This window comes from Maniola jurtina, chromosome 19, assembly GCF_905333055.1.
Source record: "Maniola jurtina chromosome 19, ilManJurt1.1, whole genome shotgun sequence".
Lineage (NCBI taxonomy): Eukaryota > Metazoa > Arthropoda > Insecta > Lepidoptera > Nymphalidae > Maniola > Maniola jurtina.
In genome coordinates, this window is record NC_060047.1 from 7,856,533 (window position 1) to 7,874,616 (window position 18,084).

At 39.1% G+C, this 18,084-nt stretch overlaps 2 protein-coding genes across 3 annotated transcripts; both read left to right on the top strand.

The window, feature by feature from the left end:
* Positions 1-32: 32 nt before the first annotated feature.
* LOC123875334 (AT-rich interactive domain-containing protein 4A-like) lies at positions 33-15,701 on the top strand. Of its 2 annotated transcripts, none has more exons than XM_045921101.1 (26): positions 33-173; positions 1,036-1,078; positions 1,162-1,272; positions 1,614-1,770; positions 2,401-2,566; positions 3,071-3,289; positions 3,643-3,805; positions 4,196-4,333; positions 4,861-4,988; positions 5,903-6,083; positions 6,164-6,315; positions 6,384-6,691; positions 7,043-7,127; positions 7,439-7,555; positions 8,125-8,227; positions 8,657-8,803; positions 9,096-9,138; positions 9,216-9,311; positions 9,394-11,263; positions 11,673-11,887; positions 12,324-12,542; positions 12,984-13,200; positions 13,717-13,820; positions 14,151-14,291; positions 14,790-14,930; positions 15,546-15,701. In XM_045921101.1, the coding sequence occupies exons 2-26, from the start codon at positions 1,076-1,078 to the stop codon at positions 15,575-15,577; spliced, it is 5,256 nt and encodes a 1,751-aa protein (XP_045777057.1). In that variant the 5' UTR covers positions 33-173; positions 1,036-1,075; the 3' UTR covers positions 15,578-15,701. The 2 variants fall into 2 exon arrangements, with proteins under 2 accessions (XP_045777057.1, XP_045777058.1); XM_045921102.1 differs by having other exon boundaries at positions 1,165-1,272.
* A 281-nt stretch (positions 15,702-15,982) lies between these two features.
* Positions 15,983-17,789, top strand: LOC123875337. Its single transcript, XM_045921106.1, has 2 exons — positions 15,983-16,760; positions 16,912-17,789. Exons 1-2 carry the CDS (start codon positions 16,080-16,082, stop codon positions 16,933-16,935), a joined length of 705 nt encoding a protein of 234 aa, XP_045777062.1. The 5' UTR covers positions 15,983-16,079; the 3' UTR covers positions 16,936-17,789.
* Positions 17,790-18,084: the final 295 nt, after the last annotated feature.

The following is an 18,084-nucleotide window of genomic DNA, read 5'->3' on the forward strand; positions in this document are numbered from 1 at the left end:
TCAGTTTGTTTTTTTCATAGGGCAACAATTTTTGTCGTGTCATTATTTTTGGTAAACGAAAATAAAATGGTGTTTGCATTGTTGTGTTTTACGAACCAAAGGATGATTTATTAACCACTTACACTAAAAATGAATACAATTGTTGTGTAAATATTAAATTATATGTATTTCTGGTAAGTCTTGTTCTTACAAGTAACATTATTATAGTATATCTATAGTAATTGCCATAGTTTCTTCTTCCGATTGGACTCAATATTTTTTACTTTTTTATTTAGAATATACATATTATTATCAGAATTTACATGTTCGTTGGCTTTCCTTCTTGCTTAATATTTTTAGTTCAATTTAATATTTTATAAACGAGCTGACCTAAACGGCACTAAACTGATGCCCACCCAGCATGCGTTGCATTGCAATGTGACTCGCGCCCTACCTGCTGTAATTGATAGTTATAATATGACAGAAACCTTCACGCAAGTGTCGACAACAACTGTACAAAGTTCCGACTCAAGCAGGTGAAAAATACACGAATGCATAGGTAACAAACAGACTCAAACATATATACAATATTTACTTTGAATGTTATACTATGAGATGCACATTATATTTGATGTTTATGAAGATTGATTCAAGGTGATTCAAGCAAAATTATCTAGTGATTTTTGTATTGCTTCATTTTGCTGCTATCTTCAAGCGAATCGATTCAAAATTAAGTAAACTGAATTGTCTGGAATTTAGATCAATACAATGTGACTTGAAAAGCGATTTGTAGAAATAATCCATGACTATTCAAAAACTTGATTGGCAGGATTGAAGGACAACCTAACAAACCGATAAAACAACACACAAGCACACTTTTGCAAATATGGGATGCTTTACTATTTAAGTAATAGTTAATATATTTATTGACTATATAAAAATCTGTAGAGACAATTTAATACCTTACTATTTACCATACTTTCTCCAATATTTACTAGTTATTATAATTATAAATTAACTGTATAATATATAATTTATTAATCTCATTAATTGCAGGTACAATTAGTGTAATTGGATTATTGCAAATTAACCAAGAATGGTAAGTGAAACTATATTGTACTTTGTACAGTTTAATTCCTTTAATAGAATCTTATTGCAATATCTCTTAATTATTTCATTTAGCAGGGTGATGATCCTCCGTTCTTACCAGTGGGTACTGATGTAAGTGCCAAGTACAAAGGCGCTTTCTGTGAGGCCAAAATAAGAAAAGTTGTTCGCAACATTAAATGCAAGGTAAAACATGCCTCAACATTATTATATTAATAGAACAATCATATAATATTATTATATGATTGTTCTATTCAACTAATCCAGTAGAATTTAATCTTAAATGTGAATTAACAAAAGTTTTTGTGGTTATTGCAAAGTTTTTAAATAATGAGAGGATTGAGAATCTTGGCTAGGGAAAATGACTCCCACAATCATTGTGCTCATATAATCTTCCAGACATTTATTGATTGATTTCTAACAACTTTTTATTGCTTTATCTATATTTTTTAACCAACTTCTTTAATTCCATTGTGTTAATGATATTAACAAAATCATAAAATTTCTCCATTGTTTGTTTTTTGTAGGTGACATTAAAAGCCGGTGGATTCACTACCGTAAATGATGACGTCATCAAAGGCACTCTAAGAGTTGGGAGTACAGTAGAAGTTAAGCAGGATCCTAAAAAAGAGGCAATGGAAGCTGTCATCACTAAGATACAGGACTGTAGCCAATACACTGTTGGTAGGTATTTACTCATTCATAATAAACACTAATTGTAATTTTTTTTAATTTGATTTCCTTAAATATATAATCAAACAAATATGAGTGTTGGAAAGCAGCAAATAGTTTTTTAGTGGAGTGGAAATGTGACTTGAACTGAAATATATTTATGTATACTGCTGGAGGCATGTGCCGCCAGTGGCTCTCAATACCCTCCAATCTCACAAAAGAGAGAGAATAATATTATGAAAGATAATAATTTACGTTATAGAACTTAAGACTTCAGTACTGTGCAAGCTTAAAAAAACTAGCCACAGCCAAAGCCTCTCACTAACACAGATCAGAGACAATTTAGAAATTATAAATTCATTAATTAATGACCCTATCGATACTCGAGCCCGGAACCTCCCAATTATAAAGCTGTAGTCCTTGCCACTGCACCAGGAGGTCATCATAAATTGCACTTTATTGTGTGATAAGAGTCACTATTTATTTAAATGTCTTTGCAGAATGAGCCTTTTGTACCTGTAAGAAACTATCAAGTACTGCTATTCTGTAATAGGACCAATCACCTGACTTGACTAGCGATGGTGGGTGTCCCCTTTCTATGCCATTGTACACACATACAACATCACACATTTCTTTTATCAGTGTTTGATGACGGTGACATAACGACGTTACGTCGCTCTGCGCTGTGTCTTAAGAGCGGGCGACATTTTAACGAAAGTGAGACACTAGACCAGTTACCGCTCACGCATCCTGAGCACTTCTCCACGCCAGTTATAGCTGGACGACGAGGAAGAAGAGGAAGGGCACAGTAAGTTGATCTTAACACAGTCTTTGGTGAAAACCTGTAACACCTATGCTGCAAGATTTCAATTTATTTTTAATGTTTCTTTATCTTGTGGCACCAATACTCACATAGGTTTCATGGATTTTTAATTTAAATATACCTATAGCCAGCTCCCCTACTAAAACCTACTACTTTTTTGGTACTTGTAACTATATTTTACATATAATTCGGTAGTAGAATTTAGAATGATGCTGCAAATTCTTAACTCCTAATTGATATGATTCTCCTAATCATTTTAAGGAGTCCTGGTGGTCGTTTAATTGGTTTCGTTTGTACCACAATACTGCTATGTTGAATGAATGAAACAAAGCTTAAATAAGGCAATGAGATGCTGCTTCGACTTTACAGTGAGGCCTTAACAAACTCAAACTCAATATATTTCTTCAAAAATTGTATTTTTTTTGTACACCATATTCAAAGCTTTAGATGAGGCGACAAGCTCTTTTTTCTCATCACTTTAACCTCTAGGTCCGATGAGAGTGAAGGCGAAGGCAGCACGCGCCGCGTCAAAGAGAATAGTGCGGAAAGGGAGCCCCATGTGGGTCGAGTGGTGCTAGTTGAAGCGGCGAGCGGAGCGGAACGTCGCCGCCCGCATCAGCCCGCCTTCCCCGCACTAGTCGTGGCCCCGACTGCGCAGATTAAAGTCAAGGAAGACTATTTAGTGAGGTCCTTTAAGGATGGGAGATAGTGAGTAGCTCGTTTTTATTTCACTTGACAATTCAAAAGCAGTTGTAAAAATTCATTTGAATACTAGCTAATGCGCACGATTTCGTCCGCGTGGATTACACAAATTTCAAACCCTGATTTTTGAATTTTCAAAAATCCTTGCTTAACGGTTGTCAACTGGCATGCATATTCAGCCCGATCTTAGTTTGAGCTGTGCATTGATAGATCAGTCAGTCAGTCACCTTTTCCTTTTATATATATTTACTTTATATACTAATTTAGATTATTTTGCTAAAAATCCTTCTTTTTCTATTTATCTTCATCATATACTTCACGCTACTTCTACCTAATAAAAATATCAATATCAAATTCAGCTACACAGTGCCAAAGAAAGAGGCTCGCGAGTTCCGTAAGGGCACTGCTCCACTGGAGTGGTGTGGAGTGGAACCGGCTTTGCAGTACCTCAACCATGGCGTGTTGCCGCCGCACTGGGATCGAGATGCGCTGTTCAACGAGCCGAGAAACACTTCTGATGATGTATGTAGACTGTACACCAGTGTTGGGCAAAATTAAACTGTTGTTACAATTCAAAGATCGTCTGAAAATTTGTGGCTCAAACTCGTTTTTCGAACATGTTGTCTGAAAGTTGTGGGTCAGATTAATTGATAATAATTTTAAATGTTTTGTATAGACAATCTGCATCTGCAATTTAACAATTTTGTCTTAAAGTCCAAATATAGACCATCTACAATTCATTTGAGGCAATCAAATTAAATAAATGAATAATAAAATATAAGAAAACAAAAAATTATATATATTTGCTGCTGTTTTACAAAAGAAAAAAGTAAAGTAGGTAGGTAAAATAATAAGCAATACTGTAAAACATACTGTACTGTAAAACTGTTAACTTAGATGTTATTTTAACAGAGTTCCGACGACGAACCGCGAGAGGAAAAGGACCATTTCGTGGCCCAACTGTATAAGTTTATGGACGACCGCGGCACACCACTCAACAGGAACCCAACCATCGCCAACAGAGATATTGACCTTTACAGACTGTTTAGAGTAAGTTTTTTCATTATTAGGACCCTATTACTAAGTCTCCACTGTCCGTCCGTCCATCTGCCTCTCAGTGGGTTGTATCTCGCGAACCGTTATAGTAGAGAGTAGAAATTTTCAGACAATGTGTATTTTTACCGCAGCTATAACAAATAATTAAAATTTGAAAATGACCGCCATGAGAAAATAATTAAAAATGTTATTTCTTGTATGATGATATAGAACCCTTTGTGTGCGAGTCCGACTCGTATTTGACCGATTTTTATATTTACTGCAAATAGTTTTTCAAATAGCAAAAATCAATTGCATTAGTAGTAAACTAAAATAAACAGCTGTGACAGATGGACGAAGTTGTATAAAGGTTTCTTTTTTTACCATTTTGGTAGGAAACCCTAAAAATAGATGTATTATGATTTACGAGCTGTCTGGGTAATTAAGTGTGGGGGATGTACCTATAGGCTATATAGTTTAAAAAGTAAGGCTAGTAAGTAATTACTAGCCTTACTTTTTGTTAACACATGCTTTGTTAACAGGTTGTTCAAAAATTGGGTGGCTACAACAGGGTGACAAATCAAAATCAATGGAAAACGATTGCTGATAAAATGGGCTTTCATCCGGTCACTACAAGTATTACCAACCTCTGCAAGCAGGCTTATAAGAAGTAAGTAAGACAAGGTGCTGGAATGGCTACCTCACACTGGAAAGCCCAATGTTGGGCGGCTCTCCACTAACGGCCGAAATTAATAATCAATGTATCTGTAATCTGTCGTTAAGTTACTTAGCAATGTTGTTATTCGTCAAAAGTCTTTTTGACAAATAACAGCGTTGCTAAGTAACTTATCGACAAGTTAAAGATAGAACATTAATTTTGGCCGTAAGTGGACATCAAATGAGTCGTAGGGAGCCACTGGATTCGGGCAGATAAGACTGTGGCGTGTGGGAAGTCCATACAAGACACCAACACTGAACCAGATTAATCTTGTATGAAACCCGTTATTCTTTAAGATCTTTTTCTTCCCTTTGTACACTTACCTTGACTAAATGATTAACTTATATGCTAATATTCACTTCTAGTAGTATGATTTTAAGATTTCGTGATTTTAAAATGAGGCGAACAAAACGGTGTGATCGCACAAAATAAAACTTTACAGGAGGTGCAAAAAACAATGCTGTTGAAACTTTAATGTGATTGTACAGTTTTGATTGAAATCAAAAACTTTGGACTCAATTTTAGCGCAGTTTTAAGCCGATTTGCTTGGAAATGAGTTCAAGTCCCATCTTAGACCACATCATCACTTTTCATCAGGTGTGATTGTGGTCAAGCGCTTACCTATAGTGAATTTAAAAAAAAAGTTTGTATTCAGTGCTCAAAATATGAACTTTGGACTCAATTTCAGTACAGTTTTAGGCCATTTTTCCAAGGAAAATTCGAAAATCCAAGGTCGGTTCACAGGACGTAGTTCAGATTTGTATTCAGTAGTTTAAAAAGTCTGGATTAAAGAATCCAGAAATTGTATTTTATATCGAGTGGAAATTATGGTTCGTTTTGAAATCATGGTAACAATTTGTTAACAGGTTCCTTCACAGTTTCGAGGATTTCTACCGCAAGTTAGGGGTGACACTAGTGGCCCATCCGAGGGGGGCTCGAACACCCCCCGCGGGTCGCTCCCTAATACGTGACCGAGACAAACTACCCCCCGCCTCGTCATCCACATCTGCCTCTGCTTCGTCCACCCCTACTGGCACACCCAGTCAGGTTAGTTATAATGCGCGCAAAACAAGTATCTCGCTATATCTATTTACACTGTGGATTTAATGTATAAAATTCTATTGCAGCGCGGTAAAGACAAAGATTCTGACAAGAGCGAGACAGATAAGAGTGAGAAGGAAGATAAAATAGAGAAGCCGGAGAAAAAGGACAAACCACGCGCCAGTGACGAAGACGACAGTGCCGACAACCAACCGCTCGTCACCACTGTTACTCCCAAGTGAGTAAAGATCGATTCATATAATATACCAGCACGTAAGAAAAATTACATCTATATTTTTATTCCAGAATTGAGAAAGAGAAAGAAAAAGACATAGACAAGGAGAATGATAAAGATAAGGAAAAAGAAAAAGAAAAGGAAAAAGATAAAGAAAAGGAGAAAGACAAAGAAAAGGAGAAAGACAAAGAAAAGGAGAAAGACAAAGAAAAGGAAAAAGAAAAAGAAAAGGAAAGAGAGAAGGAAAAGTCGTCAAGCCCGAGCGATGAGAAGCCCGTGGTCAAGCCGCGCTCGCAGTCTAAGACGCGCAGCTTGCCGCCCGTCAAAACTGAGTCTCATGAAAAGAGGACGCCTAAGAGAAAAACATTGTCTTCAAAACGTATGTTTGTAAATTGTTAATTTAATTTAATTTTTGCACTGGTTATGAATAATTCGCTATTGTACTTACATTGAGAAGCTTCTATTTCATATATGTCCAATTTTTTTTATTATAACCTATATATTTTTTTTTATAATTAAAAATCGGTCAAGTGCAAGTCGAACTCGCACACGTAGGGTTCCGTACCATCGCTCGTACAAGATTTTTTTTTTTTTTTTTAATTTTTATGCCGGTCATTTTGAAGGTTTTATATTTTTTTGTTAAATCGGCAATAGAAATGCATATTCTGTGAAAATAAATTTTTGCCGTCAACTTACGTGACACGTAATTTAGAATGGTTTTTTTTTTCAGTAAGTGAAACCGCCATTTTCTCAGTGCGTGCGTCCCGACGCCCGCATGCCTCAACTGATAGCGATAGCTCCGGTAGAGCTTCCAGGTAGGTAATAGTCTCAACTCTTTAAATACTTAAAATATTTCAAAAGATGAGATAAACCGATTTCTGATTTGACCGCACGGAGAGACTCCAATCATACAAAACTAGCGACTTCGTTCGCGTAGATTTAGGTTTTTAAATCACGTAGAAACTTTTTGATTTTCCAGGATAAAAAGTAGCCTATGTCTTTAAATGCAAAATATCATGTTGATCCTTTGCGACGTGATTGAAGGACAATCCAATAAATCAACAAACAAACACTTTCGCATTTATAATATGGGTAGTGATGATCTAATAACAATACCTGTATTTAGATGCGGGCCGATGAAGAAGATGCAAAGCCGTAGAAGCCAAAGCGCGAACTCTGCCAGCAGCGGTAACACTATCGCTTCCAATAGTAGTAAACGACCGCGCAAGAGAAAAACTACTGAGTTAGTATTTATTTACTTACACTTATCTCACTTACACAGCTATACTTGAGTACATAGTGTAAGTGAGACAGAATAATTAGCACCGCTTCGTTTCGATTCGTCCTTTATTGGCACGCTTATAACACCGCGTCTTCAAAAACCCCTTTAGGATTTTTCTCAGGATAGTAATTAGTATTTTGTCTTGAAGAAGCTATCACTGTGCAAAAAACGTCAAAACTCACCATGCATTATTTTTTATACCTTTCACCAGGACTAACATATAGAACACCCTACTGGCATTAATTTTCCCTCCACTTTTAATACAGGTACCTTAAAGTCAAGAGTGAATAGGCATCTTTTAGGCAAGTGTGCTCCATCTTAGGCTGACTCATTCTTGCCAGTAAGACTGATTGCAGCCAAAGCTAGTCTATAGTTAAAACAATTAAGCTATCTTGTACATCTCTGGTGAAAAGGCAGCCTATACAAATTATTATGACAGTTTCATGTCAACGGATTCTGCTTTCGGAACCTATCATAAGTTAATGATTTGATTCAATTTGACATCATTGAAAATATTTATTCTTTTGCAGGCCTTCTACAAGTGAGCCCACCCGATCTGCCGTTTCTAATGTAAAAGCTCAAGTAGGCGACAAACTGAAAGTTTACTATGGACCCACACAGTCGGAGTCCAAGGTAAGTTGTAGAAATAAATCAATTTCATTGATATAATGTATAATGAGTACTATATTTATTTCAGAGAGATTGTTAAGGCATCCCAGTGATTATCTCTAACATTTAATATAAAATATCAGCATTAACCTAGTAGTGAAAATATATATCGTAAACCTATAGTAAACAATAGGTTTAGGTGGCAATCGGGGTATGAAGCGGGGTGACGTCATCCATGCTATCCCGCACCGGGTTAGCCCGGGGGCTGTGCGGGTGTGCAGGGCGTCCCCAGCCCGATTGCCATCTCGACCTGTCGTGTACTATAGCTACTTATTCACCTTTTGATGATTGTGCAAGTATATTCAGTTACTCATTCAGATGGAAGTTGCAGCAGCTGTGGCCTGTCAACAAAGGTTGCTACTCCAAAATATATATTCGTTATATCGTAATAAGGTCACGTACGAGGCGAAGGTGATAGAGATATCGGCAGAGGGCATGCTGCGCGTGCACTACACGGGCTGGAACACGCGCTACGACGAGTGGATCAAGCCGCAGCGCATCGCCGTCAACGTCACGCAACACGAGACGCGCAACAAGAAGGTATGTGATATATAGTTGGCAATACCAGCCAGGTGTACGAGGCAAAGGTGAAAGAGATGTCAGCAGAAGGCATGCGGCGCGTGCACGACATGGGCTGGAACATGCGCTACAGTGAAAATAACGGTCTTCGTGACATAATAACATCAGAACCTAATACTCCTTGTTTTAAAGAAGTAAAATGCCAAATGACGTTGTCAATAGATGTGTGGAGGAATCGGACTTCGAAATAGGAATAAAGGAGTATTATTCATATAAAAGAAAAATAATTTAATTTGTTTTTTTTTTTGTACAGGGTACAAACTTGAGCAGGCGTGTAAGAAGTAAACGAACTGAAGGTAAGACACATAATAATCAATATGATTTTTTTGATGAGAATGGTTGGTACAGAAATTAAAAATATGATATTCTTTAGAATCATCAGCACGCTCTGATACTGATAGTGACTCAGACAGTGATGGAAGCGTCAAGCGACCGCCAAAGAAATCTGACGACAAGTCCAGTGTTAAGAGTAAGTCATTATCTACTATTGGACATGAAAATATGAATTTTTTCTGAACTTATTTCTACGATTGTTTTCTTTTGCTTTGCAGCTCCTTCCAGGTCAAAAGAATCTAAATCGGGAGACAGAAGTGACAGCAGCAGCTCAAACAAACCAAGAAAGAGGCCTATGAGAACTGTGTCAACTCCAACGACGACGTCGCCGGCTAAGAAGCCGCGACTCAACGTCCCCGGACATCAACATCAAGGACGAGATTACGATCTGAACGAAATTAGATCAGAGCTAAAAGGACTTCACTCTGTGAAACAAGAAGCAGATGATACTACGAAAACGGAAACCACACCGAAAGACTCAGTTATGAGTCCCACACAGATTACTCAATTGCCGCCCGAAACACCACAACCTGAAAAGCAACCGGAAGATGTTTATGAATTCAAAGAACCAGAGCCATTTGAGTTGGAACTCCACGATGAAAAAAAGAAGAGAACTCATAGGATATTTGATGATATTTCGCCCAGTAAATATACCTCCACTTTGTCAAAGTCGTTGAGCGAGGAGATATCCGAGGATCCTTTGAGACCGAGACCATCGTCATTCCGATCCCCGTCCTTATCACCGTTTAGAGACTTTGGAGCTTCGAGAGATGTTCCAGGAAGACAGAGTCCCGAAGATGAATTTAAAGACAACTTATTTTCACTCGATGATGACTCATTTCCAGGTGACAGTAGTTGCGGACCGATTTTTGAGGGGTTCACGCCGGCTAAGAACCAAGAGACTTATTCTAAAAAGAGCAAGGTCTCTAAACTTATGGAATTAATTGACGATTCGCCCGACAGCCCCGCCGATGATGAGCAGTCTTCTGACGATGAGCCACCAGAAGCTATTGTAAAAGTAGAAAAACGAGAGCCTAGTCCAATCGTACCAATCGTGAAAGAAAGAGATAATTCTCCGGAACCTGTCAAAGAAGAACCTAAAATTTCCGAATCAAATAAAGAAGAAATAAAAGAAGCAATTAAAATTCTTAAAGAGATACCGCCGATAGAGACCATACCGGAACCGCCCACTACTCCTCCGCCAAAGTCCAAACCAGAATCTAAACCTATATCTAATCCATCTACAAGTAGCACTGCCATTGCCAAAGAACCCGAGGAAAATAAAGACGAGAAAGTAATCAAAGATGAAAGTAAAACGAAGGAAAAAATAATGGCCACACCACTTCCAAACATAGAATCTAAAGAAATACCTAAAATAAAAATTGATAAACCGGATCCTGAACCCGCCATTTCTAAAATGGAACCTCCTTCAAGTCCTCTCATTGATACGGAGGAGGACAAATCTGAACCCGACAGTCCCGCAAGAATAGATGTAATACCAGAACCGCCACCTGGATTTCTTCTGCAGTCGGAAGGACCGAAAATCGCTGAAAAACTTCTTAAAGCCATCAATAGTGCCAAGAGACTATCATTGTCACCACCACCGGTAGAAAATCGGCCAGACACGCCAAAGAAGGATTTGAAAGTGCCCGAAATCACAGATAAAACCTCCATATCGCCCATACCTACCGAGCCAAAGCGACCTCCGAGCAAAACTGAGGTGCTGAAACCTATTAATAAACTTGACACTATAAGAAGAATAAGTCCTGCAGAAGTTACCGATTCAATATTTGGCGAACCTTCTAATTTGACTGATGTCAAAAGGGACACGCCAGAACTAAAGAAAGTCAAACCTAAAGAACCAACCCCGCCAAGATTGCTGAGTCCTCTTAACATATTGGAACGACGGAAGAGCGTCGCCGCCGATTTAACTCTGAGCGCGCCTGGGAAGAACAAAGTTTTGAGCGAAACGATTCAGAAGTTATCGAGTCAAATTAATCAATCAGTCACAGCGGCCACGATACCATTGCCTCCGTTCCCGCCTGAAGATCGAAGCGAATCAAGTGATTCCGACGATTCAGATAGAAGGTGCGTATTTATAATAAGTGTAAAGCTCATTTCAGACTATGGGATATAATTGTATTTTTATTTATTTAAAAAAATAAAATAAAAACTAAAATATGCTCTTAAAAGTCACCTAAAATGTCGTGTTGGTTTCAAGTTTCTATCTTTAAAAGATTCCAAGATGTGCCACTTTGAACATGAACGTGGCACTCACGCTCATTTTTTTAATATCTCAAAGTCAAAGCGGAGAGTAGGGTGGTGAAACTTATATAAATCGTGCTCGTATATCAAGGCTATATTGAAACTTAAGTTTTGAAATAGGTGGTCATTTGGGGGCCGATTCGCACATGATAATTCCCACAAATGGCTCAGATTTTTTAAGACATGAATGAGCACACTTTGTTCTGTCGAACTTCACGTCTCTTGTTTGTAGGCTGATCATAGACAAATTGTCTGTGGACGAGTGGGGCAGCGGCGGTGGCAGCGTCAGAGCGGGCAGCGGCCCCGCTGTGCCGCTGCTGGCCGCGCGCACGCAGGTGACGGCGGCGAGCGCGCGCGCGCTGCACGCGGGCAAGTCGCCGGGAGAGTGGAGCGCCGGCGAGTCGCTGCTTATGCTGGAAGATGCGTGCAAGAATGAACGGAAGCATAGTGAGTATAATGATATCATTTCGTTATTCAGATATTCACATTCTATCCAATTTGGGTTTCAATATTTCTTCGCCGAAAGCGTTTATGAATTTTCATAAATAAAAAAATGCCTTCTAATTTTTCACTTACACAGATCCATTTGTATTAAATATATGTCTATGAAACAGCTACCTAATCTATATTTTATGTGATAACATTAATTAATATAATTAATCCTGTACATTTTCGATATATTACTTACCATAGAAAGATAATAGCAACATTGTCATTTGTTACAAAAGGCCATAATATAATTCTTGTCAAATAATAACGTTGCTGAGCAACTTATCGACACCGCCAGAGATAGGATTGATTATTATTATTATTCGGCCATTAGTTATTAAGATGCTGAATGGGGTTGCAGAAGCGAATATTTATGAATATTAATTTTATGTAGGTGCGAACGTAGTGGTAGCGGGCGGGGCGCGAGTGAGCGCGGCGGCGGCGGGCGCGGCGGAGGACGACAGCTGCGCGGCGCTGCTGCTGTGCGAGGAGACCATCCCCGGCTCGCCGGCGCCCGACGCCGAGCCCGCGCCGCCTGCGCGCGCGCACCATCTGCCCTTCGCCTGCGCGCCGCAGCACCACGCGCACAACCACACACAGCACTCGCATAAAGGTTGGTATTTCTTTAATCATCTCATTAAGGCGTGAGCATAGTGGTAGCGGGTGGGACGTGAGTGAGTGCGACGAAGGCGGGCGCGGTGGAGGAGGACAGCAACACCACGCTGCTGTTGTCCGAGGAGACCATCGCCGGCTCTCCGCCTGCGCGCCACAGCACCATGTGCACGGCCACACACTACACTACAAAATCCAGTCTTTTTTATTTACCGCTATAAAATAATAGAGTCCATTCCCTCTGAGTCCGACTTTCCGAAGTGTATCCGATCCGATTAACGACAGCGACGTCATATGATTTTCTATATTTTTCTATTTTTTTGTGTCTATACAAGTTCCAGTTATTAGGAGCAAAGAATTGTATGGAGTATGGACACACTTCGTAGACTCGATTTAAACGTTTATCCAAAATATGCGTGCAAAAAATCCATCTCATTTACAGCAGAGGATCGTCGCGGTTCAGGCGGTCAACGAGACGCGGGCGTAGGAGAAGGCGGGAACGAGGTGGGGCAAGGCGTCGCGGGGGATGCGGGCGCGGCGCGGGCAGGGGATGCGGGTCCGAGGGTCGCGCGGGAGGATGACTGGACTCGGCGCGGCACGCTGCTCGATAACACGCCGCCCACCACCCCCGACAGCAGCGTCGACCTGTCGCCACGCAGGTATGTAAAAACTTAGCGCCAAAACAGAAACAGGCGTCTGAGGGAGAAACGAGGCGGGCAATGTGTCATGGGGGACGCGAATAAGACGGGGGCAAGAGACGCGGGTCAGAGTTGCGTGAGAGGATGATTGCACTCGACGCGCCATGTTGCTTGTTAACACGCCGTCCACCACCCCTGATAGCAGTCTCGACCTGTCGCCACGCAGGTATGTCTAGAATTAGCACCACAACAGACGCAGACGGGGGGAATGGGAACTAGGAGGGGCAATGTACAAATGAAGTACTCGGCTAACGCCTCGATCTTTTCGAATTGCTTTGGAAGTACATACTCGGAAGCACAATATTGCTCGGCCGTAAATGGCTTTATTTTCGGCCTCGGCAGTATAATTTTATATTTTACACACATTAGAATTTTTTATAGTTTTAAGAATCCAAAAGGAAAATGCTAAAACTAACCAGTTAAAATACAAAGATAATTGCAGTCAGCCTAACTTATGTGTTTAATCTTTTGTCTCAGGGAACGAAGGATATCTGAAAGGGACAGTCCTTCGGATCGGAAAGAAGATGAGGACGATATGCCAGCGCAAGATTCGTGCGCACACGATATCGACAAGCCACATGGTAATTTCTATTTAATATTTCTCATAATTCTACTTCTCGTGCCTATCGGAAGTTGGCAATCATTAAGGCTAACTGGATTTTGTTCACCGCTGCCCTAAACAGTGACCTTGTACCCATGTTGAACCACTGGCGAAGGTTCTTATGCCAGGATGTTCGTCTACAGCAGGTCTACGTTTGGCTTTTATCTTGCTCTGTATAGCTATAGCTATAGCTGGTCATATTTAACTAATAGATTTTGTTTACTCAATGTCATTTAGGTTCCTACCCAAATATCATTTCAGCATTTTTTCTTTGACTTGTGGGAGTAGTCACATGGATGTAATTCCGCAGGCAGCGCGCGGTCGCGCAAGGCGTCCGAGTCGAGCGGCGCGGGGCGCGTGCGCGCGCGGCGCTCGCGGCGCGACACGGACGACCAACACGCGCCTCACGGCTCTAACGTCTCGCTCAAGTACAACTTCTATGTGGATCTTGGTATGTCATAGCGAAGTTATTGTTTATTTGGAATGATTAGTCTTGCGGCGTGATTGAAGGACAAGCCAACAAACTTTCTCATTTATAATATGAGTACAGTACTTTTTTAGATTTATAAACAGCATCAGCAAAATTCGCTTGCACAGAACAGCGCAACCGAATGCCGACTAATACCGAACGTACACCAATGAAATACAGACTTTAATGCTCGCGTTCAGACTTTGAAAACTCAAGACCAACAGAGACTCATACTCTCTCGTTCACGATTTGCACGTACAAAACATGGCGCATAGGCAATGACTAATAACAGACGGACGCTAGACGGAAACTCGCTGATTGGCTGAGATATTTTCACGTCATTCAAAAATAAGATTTCGGCGCAGGGACATAGGGTAACTAAAACACGTGCTAGTACTGTAGTGATTAACGTTTTATTTACCTTACGATGTGATACTTGACGTTCATTTAAATGTTTGATTTTTACACGTTAATACTCAGATCCATCGTGGGACTGCCAGACGCGTATCAACGTGCTAAGCTCACGGCTGGCTGATCTGAGGAAGGCTTACCACTCTGTGAAAGCGGAACTGGCCGCCATCGATCGCAGACGCAAGAAGTTACGACGCAAAGAGCGAGAAGGTGAGTACTTCGCCACATCATCTTTATAATCATCGTCAATTCATAGACGTCACTGAAATGAGGGGATCTATAGAACTGGACTAGCTCAACGGGTTGCGAAGCTGAAGTGGCAATGGGCGGGACGCCCAGTTCGAGAAACAATGCCATGGCGACTTCACAGCGGAAAGCCCAACTTTGGCAAGCCCCCACTGGGTAGACATACGCCATCAAACGAGTCACAGGGAGCCGCTGGATTTAGGCGGCGCAAGACCGTGGCGTGTGGAAGCCCCTATAAGATACCTCTCTCCAGCAGTAGACCAATAGATGATGATAATGATGAATATAAACTTGTTTGGTTGGGGAACACAGTTTGCATGACAAGCAGATATTGCCGATTGGATCAAGCTTCAATCCATACATTATAAATGCGAAATGTGTCTGTCTGTCTGCTAGCGTTTCACGAGCCATCCGTATAAATTTTTACGTTTGGTTTGGATTAGAGGGTTTTCTGGGTAAAAAGAATAGAAAAAAAGGTTAGGTACTTGGTGAGTGGGGATCCTTTTATAATCAGATAACTGCAATTTCACCCTCGAAATAAGGGGTAATCATTTTATAACGTATTAATTCTTGTTCCAGCGATCAAGGCTGCAAAGGCTGCGTGTTCATGATGAAAAATATGTTAAGTCTACCGGGCGTAGGGTTGATTTCCGTAAATCCGATGCGGATGAACTGTATTTATTCGTTGTAGAATAAATATTGTCACGTATTAGATAACGGCAGTTCGTAAAATATATGTAAATGAAGATCTTCATTTAGATGGCAACATAATTTGAATTTGCCGCGCACACGTCACAAGTGTCAACTGTCAACTGTCAAGAGTTGTGCCAGTGTTGAAAATGAACGTTATTTTTGCCGAATGTTTTTAATGTAATTTGGATATTGAAATCTGATTAAAGTGTGGAGTAACAGCTTCGATTGTTGTTTCTCTTTTCAGAGCAACACAAGTTCTTTTATTTCTCACAATAAACACATTATAAACAACAAAGTTGAAAAAGTGTCCACAGTGAAGTATTCTGAGTTAGAACATTTAGGTAGATAGAAAATCTTTATTGCACGCAAAAACACATTATAAAACAACAATTTTATAGCTGTTATTAACAAAAAGTTAACATGGAAAAGTTAAGATTTGAATTTATAGTGCAAAAATCGATCGAAGATCCGAAAACGAATGTCATTTGCATAACCTCAATTACTGATGTCAATAAACAGACCTTTTTAATTCCGGAACAATTTCAACCGGCAAAACTGCATGATACAGTGATAAAAACTCAGACATTTCTAAAAGTGAAGACTACATTACAAAAGAGAAATGATAGAAGACAAGTTTGGATTACACTAACACCAGAGATATGTAGTACCTATATAGATGAAGACGGAAATATGCAGTTTAAAGGATATTTGTTAGAGGAATCAACACAAGAAATGCAGAAACGGGCCTCTACTTCCGGAATTTCAGAAGAGGCTTTGACAAGGATCCTAGAAAATTTCACTGAAAAAAAGAAAGATACATCAAAGTCCGACAACATAAAAAAGCTAACAGAAAAAATTGTTTTAGAAAAATTCAATAATAAAACGTCAAATGTATCACAGTGGATGGCTATTTTTGAATCAGAATGTACTCGTGTTGGTATAGAAGGAGATACTAAGAAAATTGAGGCCTTGAGATTATTTTTGGAAGATTCATGTCTGGATTGGTACAGTTCAAGACTCATAAAACATACAGTAAACTCGGAATGGTCAACATGGAAAGAAAACTTCTGTGAAACTTATGCGGACAAAGGATGGTCGCCAGTGAGATATGCAATGTTATTCAAATATAGACAAGGATCATTACTAGAATATGCTTTGAAAAAGGAAAAACTTTTATTAGAAATAAATAAATCAATAGATAATACCACCTTAATTGATTTAATCGCCACCGGGCTCCCAAATTTTATTTCAGATAAAATCGATAGAAATAGCTTAAAGGAAACAAAGGATTTATTTAATAATATCAGGGGCTTGGAACATATAGTGAATAAGAAGAATTTAGGAAGAAAAGTGGTAGGTTTGGAAAGTAAAATTAAAGAAAAAGATGGGAGTAACAAACCATGTAGAATTTGTGAAAAAGAAAACAAAGGCAACCGCTATCACCCCGAATCCTTGTGCTGGTTCAAAAACAAAAATAATGATAAACAAAAAAGAGATCAGATAAAAACAGTTAACAATTCAGAATTAGAAACAGAATTAAATGAGATAAATCCAAAAAACTAGTGATCCCGCCATTAATCAAGATTAAATTGTTATTAAATGATACCTTAGAAACAACTGGGATTTATGACTCGGGATCAAATGTGTCTTTAATAAATTCTAGATTGCTATCTTTGAAAGGTAATAACAACAACAATAATATTTCTATCGAAAATGCAAACTTAAAAACGATTAATGGCGTGAGAAAAACTAAAGGAATGGTAACATTAAAGATGAAGATTTTTAATATTGAAAAAAAAATTAATGTTTTTGTAATTGATGAAGAAAATTTTGATTATGACTTTTTAGTTGGACTAGACTGCATAAAGGAATTTCATCTGATTCAAAATGAGAAATTGGAAATTACTCAGGATACTTCCAGCCTCAAAATAGAGAATAGTCAAGAAGGAAAAAGCCTGAAAAACAAAAGAACACTGTCTGACATTTCAGACAGTATAGTTGAAGAAAATTGCAATAAAAATATGAACGCCCTGAATAAAACTAGGGATATGTATAAAATTAATTTCAACGAGCATGTTGAAGAAACTAGCTTTATCATTTCTGTCAATCATCTAGACGCTCAAAAGCAGGCAGAAATAGAGGAATTAATATGTAAATATAAACCTCTTTTTGCTAAGGACAAATATGATATAGGCACTGTGAAAGGCTATGAAGCACATATTGATTTATTAATTGATAAATACTGTAGTAAAAGACCTTATAGGTGTTCTATTGAAGACAAAAAAGAAATTGAACAACAAGTATCTAAATTATTACAAGAGAACCTAATTGAAGAGTCCTGTAGTCCTTTTGCTGCGCCTGTAACACTGGCCTATAAAAAAGAAGAAGGGAAAAGATCAAGACTATGTATAGACTTTCGGGAATT